This window comes from Artibeus jamaicensis, unplaced genomic scaffold, assembly GCF_021234435.1.
Source record: "Artibeus jamaicensis isolate MK-2021 breed Jamaican fruit bat unplaced genomic scaffold, CSHL_Jam_final contig_477, whole genome shotgun sequence".
Taxonomy (NCBI): Eukaryota; Metazoa; Chordata; class Mammalia; order Chiroptera; family Phyllostomidae; genus Artibeus; species Artibeus jamaicensis.
Window position 1 is genome coordinate 9024137 of NW_026521854.1, and position 14574 is coordinate 9038710.

The window sequence follows — 14574 nt, forward strand, 5'->3', positions numbered from 1 at the left end:
TCTACCTATGCCTCCATCTTGAATGAAGTCTCATTTAGCATTCTTTCTGAGGCATCCTCCTTTCCTTTCATTTGGGGATTGTTTCTTTGTTTTTTTCATTGTTTATTTGTGTTCTGTTGGAGGGAAAAGGCAAAATTGTTTAAGACAGCGGGAATGTATTCTATGGTATTTAATGTACCAACCCGCAGAGAAGAGATAGGAAATCCTTTGGATATGTATAGTGTTAATCATGATGTTTCACCCAAGTAGCCACTTTTTAGAAAGGGTGGAAAAGAGCTAAGCCTCTTGTTGAGGGGGTTGGGGGAAGGATTGTGAGTTAAATCTAGAAAGCAGTGAGCTTGTGGCAAGTCAGATTTTGAGGTAAACTGAGAATAAAGGATTAAAAATAGGTGTAGTGTGAGAGAGAATAGAGTTAATCACAACAGTGTTGATGTTCTGGAAACAGTGAAGTGAAATGAGGTCTGAGAGAGGTGCTGTGTAGTATTTACAATTGTATAAAACAGCAATCATTTACAGTACTAATGGAGCAACAATTATACGATAGAATCTATGTGATCTGAATAACGAGAATAGGAAGTACAGGACCTAGAGTAGTGTGGTATTGGAACACAAGTGAAGTGAAAGACAGAAAATTAACAAGACACTATGAAAGAGAGAACAAGGGAAACCAGTCAAACACTGCAACTTAACAAAGCAAGCAAGCAAGACTAAACAGAAAGAAGAGCAATAAAACCATACTAATTAAAGATGTAAAAATAATGAAAAAAATAATAGAAATATACAATAACTTGCAATTTCTCTGGAGTATCAAAGTGAAATTTGTCTCACTGTCTCAATTGTTGGGATGACCTCTCTTTGGGTCCAACTCTGGTCCTTTCACAGCTTCAGGGTTTATTGTCTCACTTGTGGGAATAAAAAAAAAGAAAAAAGTGAAGGAAGGTAGAATGAATTGAAAAAAAATAAAGAAAGAAAGAAAGGAGGAATAAAGAAGGAAAGGAAGGAAGAAGGAAACAAATAAAAATGAAAAGAAAAAAGGGGGAAAGAAAGAAAACCTCTTGCTGGTTTTAAACAAGCCACACCAGTTCTCCTGGTCTCTCTGGCTGTAGCAAGGTGAGCGGGGATTGGTGGGGTTGTGTGCTATGTGTCTCTGGGCGGCAGGGTCAGGCTTGCTCCTCCTGGGGTCTGTGAGTGTGAGCCCAGGGCCTCCGTGGCTAGGGTGGGACCAGCAGCCGCTGGGCCCCAGTTCGGGTGTGCACTGTAGTGAGGGCCTCAGGTGGGAGTAGCACCTCAGCCACAGCTGCAACTACGGCTGGGGGCGGGGACAGGTGCACTCAGGCCTGGGGGCTGTGGGAATGGGCGTTGAGCCTCTGCTGCTGGCGTGGGACTGGTACTGGGCCACGGGTTTGGGCTCGCACCTTCCCTGAGGTTTGGGGTGTGAGCACGCAGTTATTGCTCCCGCAGCCGGACTGGTTGGGGAGCCAGCAGGGTCGGTGGCTTGCATCTGGGATCTCGGGTGCAGCTGGGCGCCCTTTGCCACTAGGGCCGGGGTTCAGGGTGCAGTCACAGTCCTGGCAGCAGAGGTAGGCCCAGGGGCTGAGTCTGTGGAGGCTGCTTAGGCACAGCCGGGGAGGCAGGGGTGGCTGTCCCAGGAGAATTCCCCAAATAGCCACTGTCTCTTTTTTTCTTTTTGAAAAGGTCCTCCTACTCAAGCCTGCTGCTACATACAAGGGCCTGGCCTCTCATACAGCCCAACTCTCCAACCAGACTTGGGACTGTCTGGGTCAGGGTCTCTCCCGCCGACTCTTCCCAGCCTGTGCCCACAGTCTCAGCAGGTGCACACTGCCCATGTGTGTTTGCCACTTTGTCCTTATACCTTCTCACTTCGACTTCAAGCATCCAGGTGCCTCCTGGTGCTGCTCAAACCTTGTTCGGCAGGGGAGGAGCCATTGACCCGGCTCTCTCCCAAGAATCTTGCAGCAGACCTGGCTAGCGCCGAGCCTGGGACTGCAGCTGCCCTGGTCCCCACTCTGGTCCCTAGGACCTCATTGTCCCAAGGCACTCTCCTTACTGTCTGATTTCTCAATGTCCTCTACAATTTTGGCCTCCAATCTTCATATATGCTGAGGTACTGTTGGCTGTTCATTCTTCCTCAGAAGATCAGCTAGGTGTTCCACCTGTGGGCAAGGGGAACTGGACTCTGCTCCTACCTATCTGCCCGACATCTTCCAGAACCTGCATTTTTAATATGTCCTGTTTGTTCTATGTTATTACACTCTCATAAATTATTTTTAAAAATCTGTTAGAACTAATAAATTCAGTGAGGGTGCAGCATACAAAATCAATATACAAAAATCTATTGTGTATATACACTAGATAATAAACTGAAATTAAGAAAGCAATTCCATTTCCCATTGCATCAAAAAGAATCAAATATCTAGAGATAAATTATAAAACATTGCTGAAATATATTGATAAAGGCACAAACAAAAAGAAAGTTATTCTGTGTCTATGGACTAGAAAAATTAATATTGTTAAAATATCCATACTACCATTGAAGGGAAAACCACAGGCCCAAAATGGCATTGCTGGAATTAAAAGCCATGATGATGAATCTAGATTTAATTCCCCAGAAGCTTAATTTTAATCAACCACTCTGGAATTTTCTGGTCCAGTACAGATATTTAAATCTGTCACATGGGCCCTTGATACCATAGAAAGAAGAGAAAATCTGTAAGATACAAATCCTTCCCCTTCTCTTCCCCAAAGAAAAGATATCATGGCCCTAAAATAATCCTTTATTTTTTGTTGTTAATACCTTTCTGGCCCCCTCTTTTTTCTACAAAAAATGCCTATTCTGTACATCTTCTTGGAGGTCCCTCTTGGTTGCTACATAGGATGCTGCCTGATTTATGACTCCAAGAATAAATTACTTAACAAAGCCAATTCAGTCTTCAGAACTACTAGGTTGAATTTTGTTTTAAAACATACCCCATGCCCTGGCTGGTGTAGCTCAGTGGATGGAGCACAGGCCTGTAAACCAGAGGATCACGGTTCGATTCCCAGTCAGGGCACATGCCTGGGTTGCAGGTAGATTCCCTGCAGGCCAGTTCCCTGAAGGGGATGCACTAGAGGCAACCGTACATTGATGTTTCTCTCCCTCTCTAAAGTTTCCCTTCCCCTCTAAAGATAAATAAATAAAAATAAAATCTAAAAAAAAAAATACCCCAAATGATCAACAGGTCTAATTCAATCTCTACTAAATTCCAATGTCATTTTTTTCACAGAAATAAAACAAGCAATCCTAAAATTTGCATGGAACCACATAACACCTTCAATAGCCAAAGCAACCTCGAGAAAGTAAAACAGAGCTGCAGGTAACACATTCCCTGATTGCAAACTATATTACATAGCTATAGTAATTTAAGCAGTATGGTACAGGCATAGAAACAGACAAAGAGATCAATGGAAGAGAACAGAGGACCCAGAAATAAACCCACACACATAAGGTCATTAATCCAGGGAAAGGAGACATGAATATACAATGGGGAAATAATAGTCTCTTCAATAAATGATGCTGAGAAAACTGGACAGCTACATGCAAAAGGATGACACTGGGTCACTATTGTAAGGGTTCAGAATGAGTCACCCCAAGTCATATATGTGGAAAACTATATATAATAGACAAAGTAAAAAGCTTAATAAAATGGTGGGTTAAATTGTACTAAGAAGTTGAAAAAAACAAAGGAAATTCCAGAACAGAAATAGAAGGAGCCAGTTCAAAACCCAAAATCTGATTAAAGAATCACAATTTAAGGTTTTGAGATTTGGGGCCAAGAAGGCAAGGGTACTTTGTTTGGCCTCAGAATGATTGTCCCTTTGTAACTACCATGACAAGGAATCTTTTCAGAGCCCCCTTTATGTCTTTGTTCCTGAGACTGTAGATGAAGGGGTTCAGCATGGGTGTGACCACAGTGTACATCACTGAGATGACTGCATTTGACTGTGAGCTGTGGGTGCTGGCAGAGCTGAGATATATTCCTAGGCTGGTACCATAAAATAAGGAGACAACTGAGAGGTGAGATGCACAAGTGGAAAATGCTTTATACTTCCCCCGAGCTGATGGGATTGCTCGTATGGAGCACACTATCTTAGAGTAAGAGTAAAGGATCCCAGCCAGGGGACCACCACCTAGTAACACAGTTGCAAAATACATCACAATGTTGTTTAAAAAATTGTCAGAACTCGCAAGTTGGGTCATCTGATTGAGGTCACAGAAAAAATGGGGGATTTCTAAGTCTGGGCAGAAGGACAATTGCAACACCATCAAGCACTGTAGCAAGGATTCCAGAACACTGAAGATCCAGGACACCAGAACCAGCAGTCCACAGAGCTGTGGGTTCATGATGACCATGTAGTGCAGGGGGTGACAGATAGCCACAAACCGATCATAGGCCATCACAGTCAGGAGGAAGTTGTCCAACAATGCAAAGAGTAGGGAAAAATATATCTGGGTGAGGCATCCTGCATAAGTGATGGCTTTACTCTGTGTCTGGATGTTCACCAGCATCTTTGGGATGGTGGTGGAGGTGAAACCAATATCTACCAAGGACAGGTTGGAGAGGAAGAAGTACATGGGCGTGTGGAGGTGGGAGTCTGAGCTGATGGCCAGGATGATGAGCACGTTTCCCAATACAGTGATTAGGTACATGGAGAGGAACAGTCCAAATAGGATGGGCTGTAGTTCTGGTTCTTCTGACAGTCCCAGGAGAAGAAATTCTGAAATTGAGGTATTATTGCCTCGTACCATTGGTGGACGTGGCTAGTTGGAAAAAAATGGCATGATTAGTTTTCATACAAATGAAAATTTTACTAGCATAGTTCAATTACTACAACTGTATTTTGCAGCAAAATAATATCTATTTTTTGTGTGTATCATGTTATTTATGGCATCCCCTTCCATGACATCTCTGATTAGGAATTTGTCCTCTTCAGTCCCTTTGCCCAAGGTTGTCATGGTTACATAGTTTTAATGAGAAGTACTTTCATGCACTTGGGGAATATTTATTGATATCCCAAATTCTAGGGTAAAAGTTTAGGATGGTAAGTGACAAAATCCTTAGAATATAATGATAGTGAAGCAATATATAGTATGTATTTATATCATACATGATGCTAGATGGTGTCAGGTGAAGAAAAACAAAGTAGGTATAAAAGGGAGTGGATGGCTTTTTAAAAAAAAACTGGGCTCCCAAGGAAGCCCTGCAAACAGGATGACACCCGAGTAGCGACTTCCAGGAAGACAGAGTGTGAGACACAAGGAAATTGGGGGTTGTGTGGGGAAAAGTCAGTGCAGAGGCCCAGAGATGACACTTGTTTCAGAGATTCAGGACTCAGAAAGGACGCAGCATAGGGAATAGAAGGAGCAAGGGCAGAGTGATGAGAGATGCTGTCAGAGAATGAGGGAGAGTGAGGTGGTCTCCCTGCTGCTGCTGAAACACAGAGACAGGAAGAATCCCTTGTTCACATGCAATTCCCTGCATTTTATTAAAGTTGTTTCAAAAAAATCTGGTAAGTAAAGATGCCCCTTTTATTTTCATGGGTTGGTTAATATTCTGGTTTCTGTTTGTTAAAGGACACATTTTGGAGTATATGGGCTCAGGTCAATCTGCCCTACACACACACACACACACACACACACACACACACACACACACACACATGGTGACTACTTCCTGGGGCCTTGTTATCACCAAGCTGTTCTCACCCTGTCACAGTAATTGGAAAAGGAAGGATGCAAGTCATGATGTCAACATCAGACTATATCTTTACTCTCATGAGTAGAGAAATAGTATCCACAGCTTTTTTATCTACTCTTTTACTGATGGCACATAGGCTGTTTTTAGCACTTGGCTATTTTAATCATGCTGCTATGAACACTGGGTGCATAGGTTCTTTTGAACTGGTGTTTCAGGATTCTTAAGGAAGACAATGGTGGGGGAGGATTAAAGGTGGGAGGTTGGGGTGGCTAGGGCTGGGGAGAGTAATGAGGGGAAAAAGAGGGGCCAATGTATTTGAACCACAATAAAAAAAAACCAGTATCCAAATTCCAGTTGTTAAACCTCAAATAGATAATCATTGGACTCCATGTTCATATGGCCAGTTTGTGTCCTTTTTAAAAGAAATTTAAAAATTGGTTAAAAACAGAGAAAAATGTGCATGTGAAGGGGGAAGATCTAACGGGTCAGGTGGTACTTGATGATTGAGATGAGGCAAAACTCCCTGATTCTGTCAGCATCCTAACCCCAGTTCTATCCCCTTCACACCCAGAATGACTGATAAAATAGCAAAAACCAATTTATGAAAGAGAAAGGAGTAATATTTTACATTGTCAAGATGCCATACACATGAAACATCCTACTAAAAACAAGCAAATTAAACAAACGCAATCAGTATCAGCAAACACAATGACAATAGTGGAGGTTCTTAAAGATGAAATGGAGACCAGTTTCTAAATGATAGTATATGCAAGCTTTTGGATTACATGGCCGATTTCAACTCATTTACCACAAATCAGCTATTTGAACTTGCAGGACATCTGAACCATTTTATTTTTTATTTAATTGTATTTTTTGGTATAGCCTATATGTTTTTTCATATGCTCCCTTTTTTTAAAAATGAGGTAACATTGGTTTATGACATTAACTTTTCAGATGCACAACATAAAAATTGTTAATGATCTTACCTGATAGTGGGCATTGCTGCATCTGTCTGCCTACCGTGGACAGATAATCAATACACTATATGAAAGGAGCTGCATTTAGTTCCTTCCTGTTGGTAAGTGAGTGGTGACCACTGGGATGAGATGAAGCTACTTATTTCCTTCTGAATCTCAAATGTCTCCAACTGCTTCCCAACATGTTGGACCCCAATTCTACAGCCATTTTTCTGTTCCTCGTCGTCTCTCCCATCTTCCCGGCTGGCACCCCTCTAGCTAAATGCTCACGTGGACTCAGAGAGAACTTTCTGTATTTCAGAGCAGATCATGGAACTCTCTGAATTAAATGCCTTCCCTAGTGACTGCTCAGGGGAGACAGAGGCCAAAATTCCATGGCTCAAGTCTCTGTGACCTTTCTGCCAGTTTCACCTCCATACAGCCCTGTCCTCACCCACACTGATATCCTAAACATTGGGCTTGCCTCTCTGCTGCACCTGATACCACAGCCTCAGGCCCAGGGCCTTGATGCACTCACTCATCCTCCTCTGCTTGGAGTCTCCCCACTGGTCTCTTTGGAACTGTTCACTCCCTCTCCATCCTTCAAACTCCATCTCCCCTTTCAGAGAGACTGGATTCTTTCTGAGCCTTTTCTTTTACCTAATATTAGCGCAGGAAAAGGACACTTCCCACACCCCTAACTGAGGTGTTACAGCACCACTGGTGTGATTTTTATTTATTTTCATGTCTTTCTTAGTTGCTATAGAGTGAGTGCCTGAAGCATGAAGCATGTCATTCAAATTCCTTCTCCCCCACCAGACTTAGTGGATGTAGCTGAATAAACATGTATTCTGTGATGGAATGAATGAGAGAATGTGCTCTGTATCAACCTAAGTGAGGAGGACATGGTGGAGGAATATTTCTTCATATTCTGAGATCAGCATAAACTAGGGTGTTAGACTATAGTTCATAAGAATGAAATAGAATGAATTTAGGGGGCACAAAAGAAAATATTAGAGTGCGCCATACATAGTGAGGGTACCTACATAATCATTTCATTGTTCCCTTTGTTCATGCATGTGTATGAGTGTGTGTGTGTGTGTGTTTCTGGGCCTGTGTGCAAAAATGCTGGGTCACAGTGTAAAAGGCATGCCCTTAGGACAAGTCAAAAGAATCTCTAATTCAATGCAGTAAATGCAATAACAGGCCCTGGCTGGTGTGTTGAGCTCAGTGGATTGAGCAGGGGCTTGTGAATCAAGGGATCATGGTTAGATTCCCAGTCAGGGCACATGCCTGGGTTGCAGGCCAGTTCCCATTAGGGGACACATGAGAAGCAACCATACATTGATATTTCTCTCCCTCTTTCCTTCCCTTCCCCTCTAAAGATAAATAAATAAAAATCGAAAAAAAGACCCTTAAAAAATGCAACAACAGTTTAAAAGCCCAGTTCCTGTTAATGAGGGAAAGCAGTAAGTGTGAAGAGCCCAGGTGAGAGCCAGGTGCAGAAAGAAGACTTCAGGTGTTTAAGTCACCTCAGACTGAAGGGACCACATGCTGACCAGTCTGTTATTGCTCCACTGACCTCTGGTCTGATTGTCATTCCTGCACATCTTTCATGGTTATTGTATCACCTTGTGTTTATATGGCCCAGCAGCAGATGAGGCTGTCCCTTCTCTCATTATCTTTGTAGCATCTTTTCTTTGCTGTTCTTGGCTTTGAGTTTTGATCTCTTGTGTGACACATCTGATAGGTGCACACTAGTCCTTGTTCTGTACCTTGCCAACATGCAAAGTCCCCCATGAACAAAATATGTATATCCTGCTTATGGGACAATTATAGATCCCTTTTCTTCATATATTTCTCCCTCAGGATATGATATCATAGCACACTTACCCTTCCTGGTATGGGGCCTTCTTTGTATGATGTGAGATAAAATGAGCTGGACATTCAAGGATTTTGTTCACTCATGTGGTATTGTAAATATGTGCTCTTACATAGAAAAAATGTTAAAGTATGGAATATTCATAGTATAAAAAATGAAGGATTTTAATAATGGTATTAATGAAATGGAATAAAATTGTAAAACTGATTTCAAAAAACAAAGTTATAAAATACAATAATTTAATCACATCAACTGACTATTAATTGAATGGAAAATAATTTCTTTGTTCTGCCAAGATGGAGGCATAGGTGGAGATACCGTGCTTTCTCCCACAACCAAGTTGAGAGACAACAAAATATTAGCAACAGAAAACACAGCCAGAACACAGAAAATTGAACTTTTCGTAAGTCTGATAACAACAAATTTTTCAGTCTGACCAGTAAGAGGGGTGAAGCCAGCAGCTGGAGGAGCGCGGTTGCACAGGAAAACTCGGTCAGACTGACTCAGGCACATGGATCCCAGGCATGCGATTGCAATGGGCAGACCCAGTGAGGGACCCAAAAAGCGACCCAGTGAGCGACCAGCGTACCCAATGAGGGTGCAGGGTGGCGGGTTGACTGTGGTCCTGCATTTGTGGGCAGATAGACCAGCGAGGGAGTGGGTGGTGAGACAATGGACCGAGCAGGCCCCAGTGCCAAGAGGCAGCAGAGGAGGCCACCATTACCCCGCTCTGACCCTGCCCCACATACAGCCTCACAACCCAGTGACCTGGGAGGCCCCGCCCTGGTAAACACCTTAGGCTCTGCTCCTCATAATTAATGAGTGCGAACAGACCAAATATGGCTCAAGAAGATCTCAAAGCTCCGGAGCCCATAAATTTAAGCAACAAGGAAATAGCAAAACTTTCAGATGCACGGTTCAAAACACTTGTGATCAGGATGCTCACAGAGCTGGTTGATTATAGCCACAAATTAGAGGAACATATAAAGGCTAAACTAATTGAAATGAAGGGAATTGCACAGAAAACCAATAGTGGTGAAGAAGAAACTGGGTTTCAGATCAAGGGAGTGAACCAGAAGGAAGAAAATAATGGCCAAACAGGAAAAGAGTGAAGAAGCAAGAATTAAAAAAAAAAATGAGAAGAGACTTAGGAACCTCCAGGACATCTTTAAACGCTCCAACATCCGAATTATAGGGGTACCAGAAGGGGGAAAGGAACAGCCACCAGTGGAAAACTTCTTTGAACAAATAATAAAGGAGAATTTCCCCAATCTGGCAAAGGAAATAGACTTCCAGGAAATCCAGGAAGCTCAGAGAGTCCCAAAGAAATTGGACCCAAGAAGAAACACACCAAGGCACATCATCATTACATTAGCCAAGATTAAAATGAAGGAGAGAATCCTAGAAGCAGCAAGAGCTAAGGGGACAGTCACCTACAAAGGAGTCCCCATCAGACTGTCAGCGGATTTCTTAAAAGGGATCTTACAGGCAAGAAGGGGCTGGAAAGAGGTATTCCAAGTCATGAAATCCAAAGACCTACAACCAAGATTGCTCTATCCAGCAAAACTTTCATTTAGAATGGAAGGACAGATAAAGTGCTTCTCAGATAAGATCAAATTCAAGGAGTTCATCATCATCAAGCCCTTATTATATGAAATGTTAGAGGGAATTACCTAAGAAAAAGAAAATAAAAAAGATGAACAGTGAAAGGAGAGCAAACTCACAGTTATTAAGAACCACACCTAAAATAAAAGCAAACTAAGAGGAAAGCTAGATCAGGAGCAGAACCATAGAAATGAAGATAACATGGAGGGTTAGCCACAGGGGAGTGGGAGAAGGAGAAGGGGGGAGAAGGTACAGAAAATAAGTAGCATAAATGGTAGGTAGAAAATAGATAGAGTGGAGGGCAAGAATAGTATGGGAAATATAGAATCTAAAGAACTTGAGACACGTGGTCACAAACTACAGGGGGGAATGGTGGGGGAGGGTGTGTGCAGGGTGGAGGGGAATGAAGGGGGAAATAGAACAACTGTAAGGGTATAATTAATAAAATATATTAAAAAAAGAAAATAATTTTTTGTCACGGTGAAAGAAGATGGAGAATTTTTATTTTAAGGAGTAAGGGGTTCTGCATATATGAGAGACCTACAGCCAACATCATACTCAATGGGCAAAAACTAAAATTATTTTCACTAAGATCAGGAACAAGGCAAGGTTGTCCACTTTCACCACTTCTATTCAATATAGTATTGGAGGTTTTAGCCACAGTGATCAGACAAGAAAATAAAATAAAAGGCATCCAAATCAGAAAGGAGGAAACAAAAACTGTTGTTGTTTGCAGATGACATGACAGTGTACATGGAAAATCCTATAGACTCTACCCCAAAACTGCTCGATGTAATAAATGAATTTGGCAAAACAGTGGGATACAAAATCAATATCCAGAAGTCGAAGGCATTTTTATATTCTAACAATGAAACAGCAGAAGCTAAAATCAAAGAAAAAAAATCCCATTCAATACAGCAAAAAAAGAAAAATAAAATATCTGGGAATAAACCTAACCAAGGAGGTAAAAGACCTGTATACAGAAAACTACACAACACTGAAAAAAGAAATCAAGGAAGACATAAACAAGTGAAAACATATACCGTGTTCATGGATTGGAAGAATTAACATCATCAAAATGTCCATACTACCCAAAGCAATTTACAGATTCAAGGCAATACCTATTAAAGTACCAATGGCATATTTCACAGACATAGAACAAACACTTCAAAAATTTATATGGAACCATAAACGAGCCCGAATAGCAGCTGCTCTTTTGAGAAAGAAGAACAAGGTAGGAGGGATCACAATGCCTGATACCAAACTGTATTACAAGGCCACTGTAATCAAAACAGCCTGGTACTGGCATAAAAACTGGCACATAGACCAATGGAACAGAACAGAGAGCCCAGAAATAAACCCATGTCTCTATGGGCAACTAATATTCGACAAAGGGGGCAGTAACATAAAGTGGAGTAAAAATAGCCTCTTCAACAAATGGTGTTGGGAGAACTAGACAGCTATGTGCAAAAAAAATGAAACTTGAGCACAAACTTACACCATACACCAAAATAAATTTAAGGTGGATAAAAGACTTAAATATAAGCTATGATATCATTAAAATCCTAGAGGAGAACATTGACAGGAAAATCTCAGATATTTCACACAACAACTTCTTTACTGATATGTCCCCTAGAGCAAGGGACATAAAGGAAAGAATAAACAAATGGGATCTCATGAAAATAAAAAGTTCTGCACGGCTAAAGAAAATAGTATTAAGATAAAAAGAGAACCAGCTGTTTGGGAAAACATATTTGCCAATGGTACCTCAGACAAAGGTTTAATCTCCAAAATATACAAAGAACTTACATGACTCCACTCTAAGAAGACAAGCAACCCAATTAAAAAGTGGGCAAAGGACTTGAACAGACAGTTGTCCAAGGAGGACATACAGAGTATCCAGAGACACATGAAGAGATGCTCAATATCATTAGCTATCAGAGAGATGCAAATTAAAATCACAATGAGATACCACTTTACACTGGTCAGAATGGCCATCATAAATAAAGCAACAAACAACAAATGTTGGTGATGTTGTGGGGGAAAAGGAACCCTAGTTCACTGTTGGTGGGATTGCAGACTGGTACAACCACAATGGAAAACAGAATGGAATTTTCTCAGAAAACTAAAAATGAACATGCCTTTTGACCCAGCAATTCTACTGCTAGGATTATATCCTAAGAGCCCTGAAATACCAATCCAAAAGAACCTATGCACCCCAATGTTCATAGCAGCACAATTTACAATAGCCAAGAGTTAAAAGCAGCCTAGATACCCATCAGTAAATGAATGGATCAAAAAACTATGGTACATTTACACAGTGGAATTCTATGCAGCAGAAAGAATGAAGGAGCTCCTACCCTTTGCAACAGCATGGATGGAACTGGAAAGCATTATGCTGAGTCAAATAAGCCAGGCAGTGAAAGACAAATACCATATGATCTCACCTTTAACAGGAAGCTAAACAACAAAACAAAGAAGCAAGCAAAATATGACCAAAGACACTGAAATACAGAACAGGCTGACAGAGACTTAGAGGGAAGAGGAGAGAGAATTTCAGGGGAAAAGGGGAAGGATTCACAGAAAAAAGTATAAAGGACACATGGACAAAAACTAAGGTGGGGGGATGAGAAGGAGGTGGGGAGCACTGGTGGGGGGGATGGGCTGGGTGGGAGTATAAGACAGAAAACTGTACTTGACCCCTGGCTGGTGTAGCTCAGTGGATTGAGTGCGGGGCTCGTGAAGCAAAGGGTTGTCGGTTTGATTCCCAGTCAGGGTACATGCCTGGGTTACAGGCCAGGTCCCCAGTGGGGGACACATGAGAGGCAACCACACATTGATGTTTCTCTCCCACTCTTTATCCTTCCTGTCACCTCTCTCTAAAAATAAATAAATAAAATATTTAAAAAACCTGTACTTGCACAATAATTAAAAAAAAAAAGAAGTAGGGCCCCTGGTTGGCGCAGCTCAGTCAATTGAGTGCGGACTGTGAACCAAAAGGTCACAGGTTCAATTCCCTGTCAGGGCACATGCCTGGGTTGTGGGCCAGGTCCCCAGTGGGGGCCATGTGAGAGACAACCACACATTGATGTTCTTCTCTCTCTCTCTCTCTCTTCCCCTCTCTAATAAATAAATAAATCTTAAAAGAAAAGAAGTAAGGGGAGGAGGGCCAAGACGGAGATGTAGATAGACACTCTGTGCCTCTTTGCACAACCAAAACAAGGACAACAACTAATTTAAAAACAAAAAACAACCAGAGCTCACAGAAAATCCAACTGTATGAAAGTCTGACAACCAAGGAGTAAAAGAAGAAATATTCATCCAGACCGGTAGGCAGGGTGGAGATGGGCAGTTGGGTGAAGAGGACTTGTGGCAGGGCAGCACCTGATAGTTGGGGTGACGTGGCGGCTGGCAGGCTGGGTGGTCCCATATTCACATGCAGATAAACTGGGAGGAATAACTAGGGAGTTAGATAGACTGCACAACCATGGAATGCAGTATGGAGAAAGAAAACTTCAAAACCTCCGACTGTAAGAACCTGTGGGGGTTGAGGCAGCAGTGGGAGAAACTCCCAGCCTCACAGGAGAGTTTGTTGGAGAAACTCACAGGGTCCTATATTGTACAAAAACCCACTCACCTGGGAATCAGCACCAGAAGGGCCCAATTTGCTTGTGGGTAGTGGGGGAAGTGACTGAAAACTGGCAGAGAGCTGAGTAAGTGCCATTGTTCCTTCTCAGACCCCTCCCTCACATACAGTGTCACAACGCAGGGACAAGGTTTGCTCTGCCCTTGCAAACACCTAAGTCTCCACCCCTTACTACGTAACAGGTGCACAGAGACAAAAAAAAATGGTCCAAATGAAAGAACATTTGAAAGCTCCAGAAAAACTATGACTAAGTGACAAAGAGGTAGCTAACCTACCAAATGCACAGTTCAAAACATTGGCTATCAAGATGCTCCAGGAACTCATTGGGTACTTCAACCACATAAAAAAGACCCAGGCAGCAATGAAGGTTGCATTATGTGAAATAAAGAAAAATCTACATGGAATCAACAGTGAAGGGGAGAAAACCAGGACTCAAATGAATGGTTTGGAGCAGAAGGAAGAAGAAAACATTCAACCGGAACAGAATGAAGAAACAAGAATTCAAAAAAATTAGGAGAGGCTTAGGAACCTCTAGAATGACTTTAAATGTTCCAACATCTGAATCATAGGGGTGCCAGAAGGAGAAGAGGAAGACCAAGAAATCGAAAACTTATTCGAACAAGTAATGAAGGAGAACTTCCCCAATCTGACAAAGGAAATAGACTATCAGGAAGGCTAGGAAGCTCAGAGAATCCCAAAGAAGTTCAACCCAAGGAGGACCATAGCAAG

The 14574-nt window shown here is 42.0% G+C and overlaps 1 protein-coding gene across 1 annotated transcript; it reads right to left on the reverse strand.

Moving 5' to 3' along the window:
- Positions 1-3859: 3859 nt before the first annotated feature.
- On the reverse strand, positions 3860-4807 carry LOC119061723 (olfactory receptor 7A10-like). The gene has a single exon (XM_037162369.2). The coding sequence runs from the start codon at positions 4805-4807 to the stop codon at positions 3860-3862; it is 948 nt and encodes a 315-aa protein (XP_037018264.2).
- Between the last annotated feature and the right edge of the window lie 9767 nt (positions 4808-14574).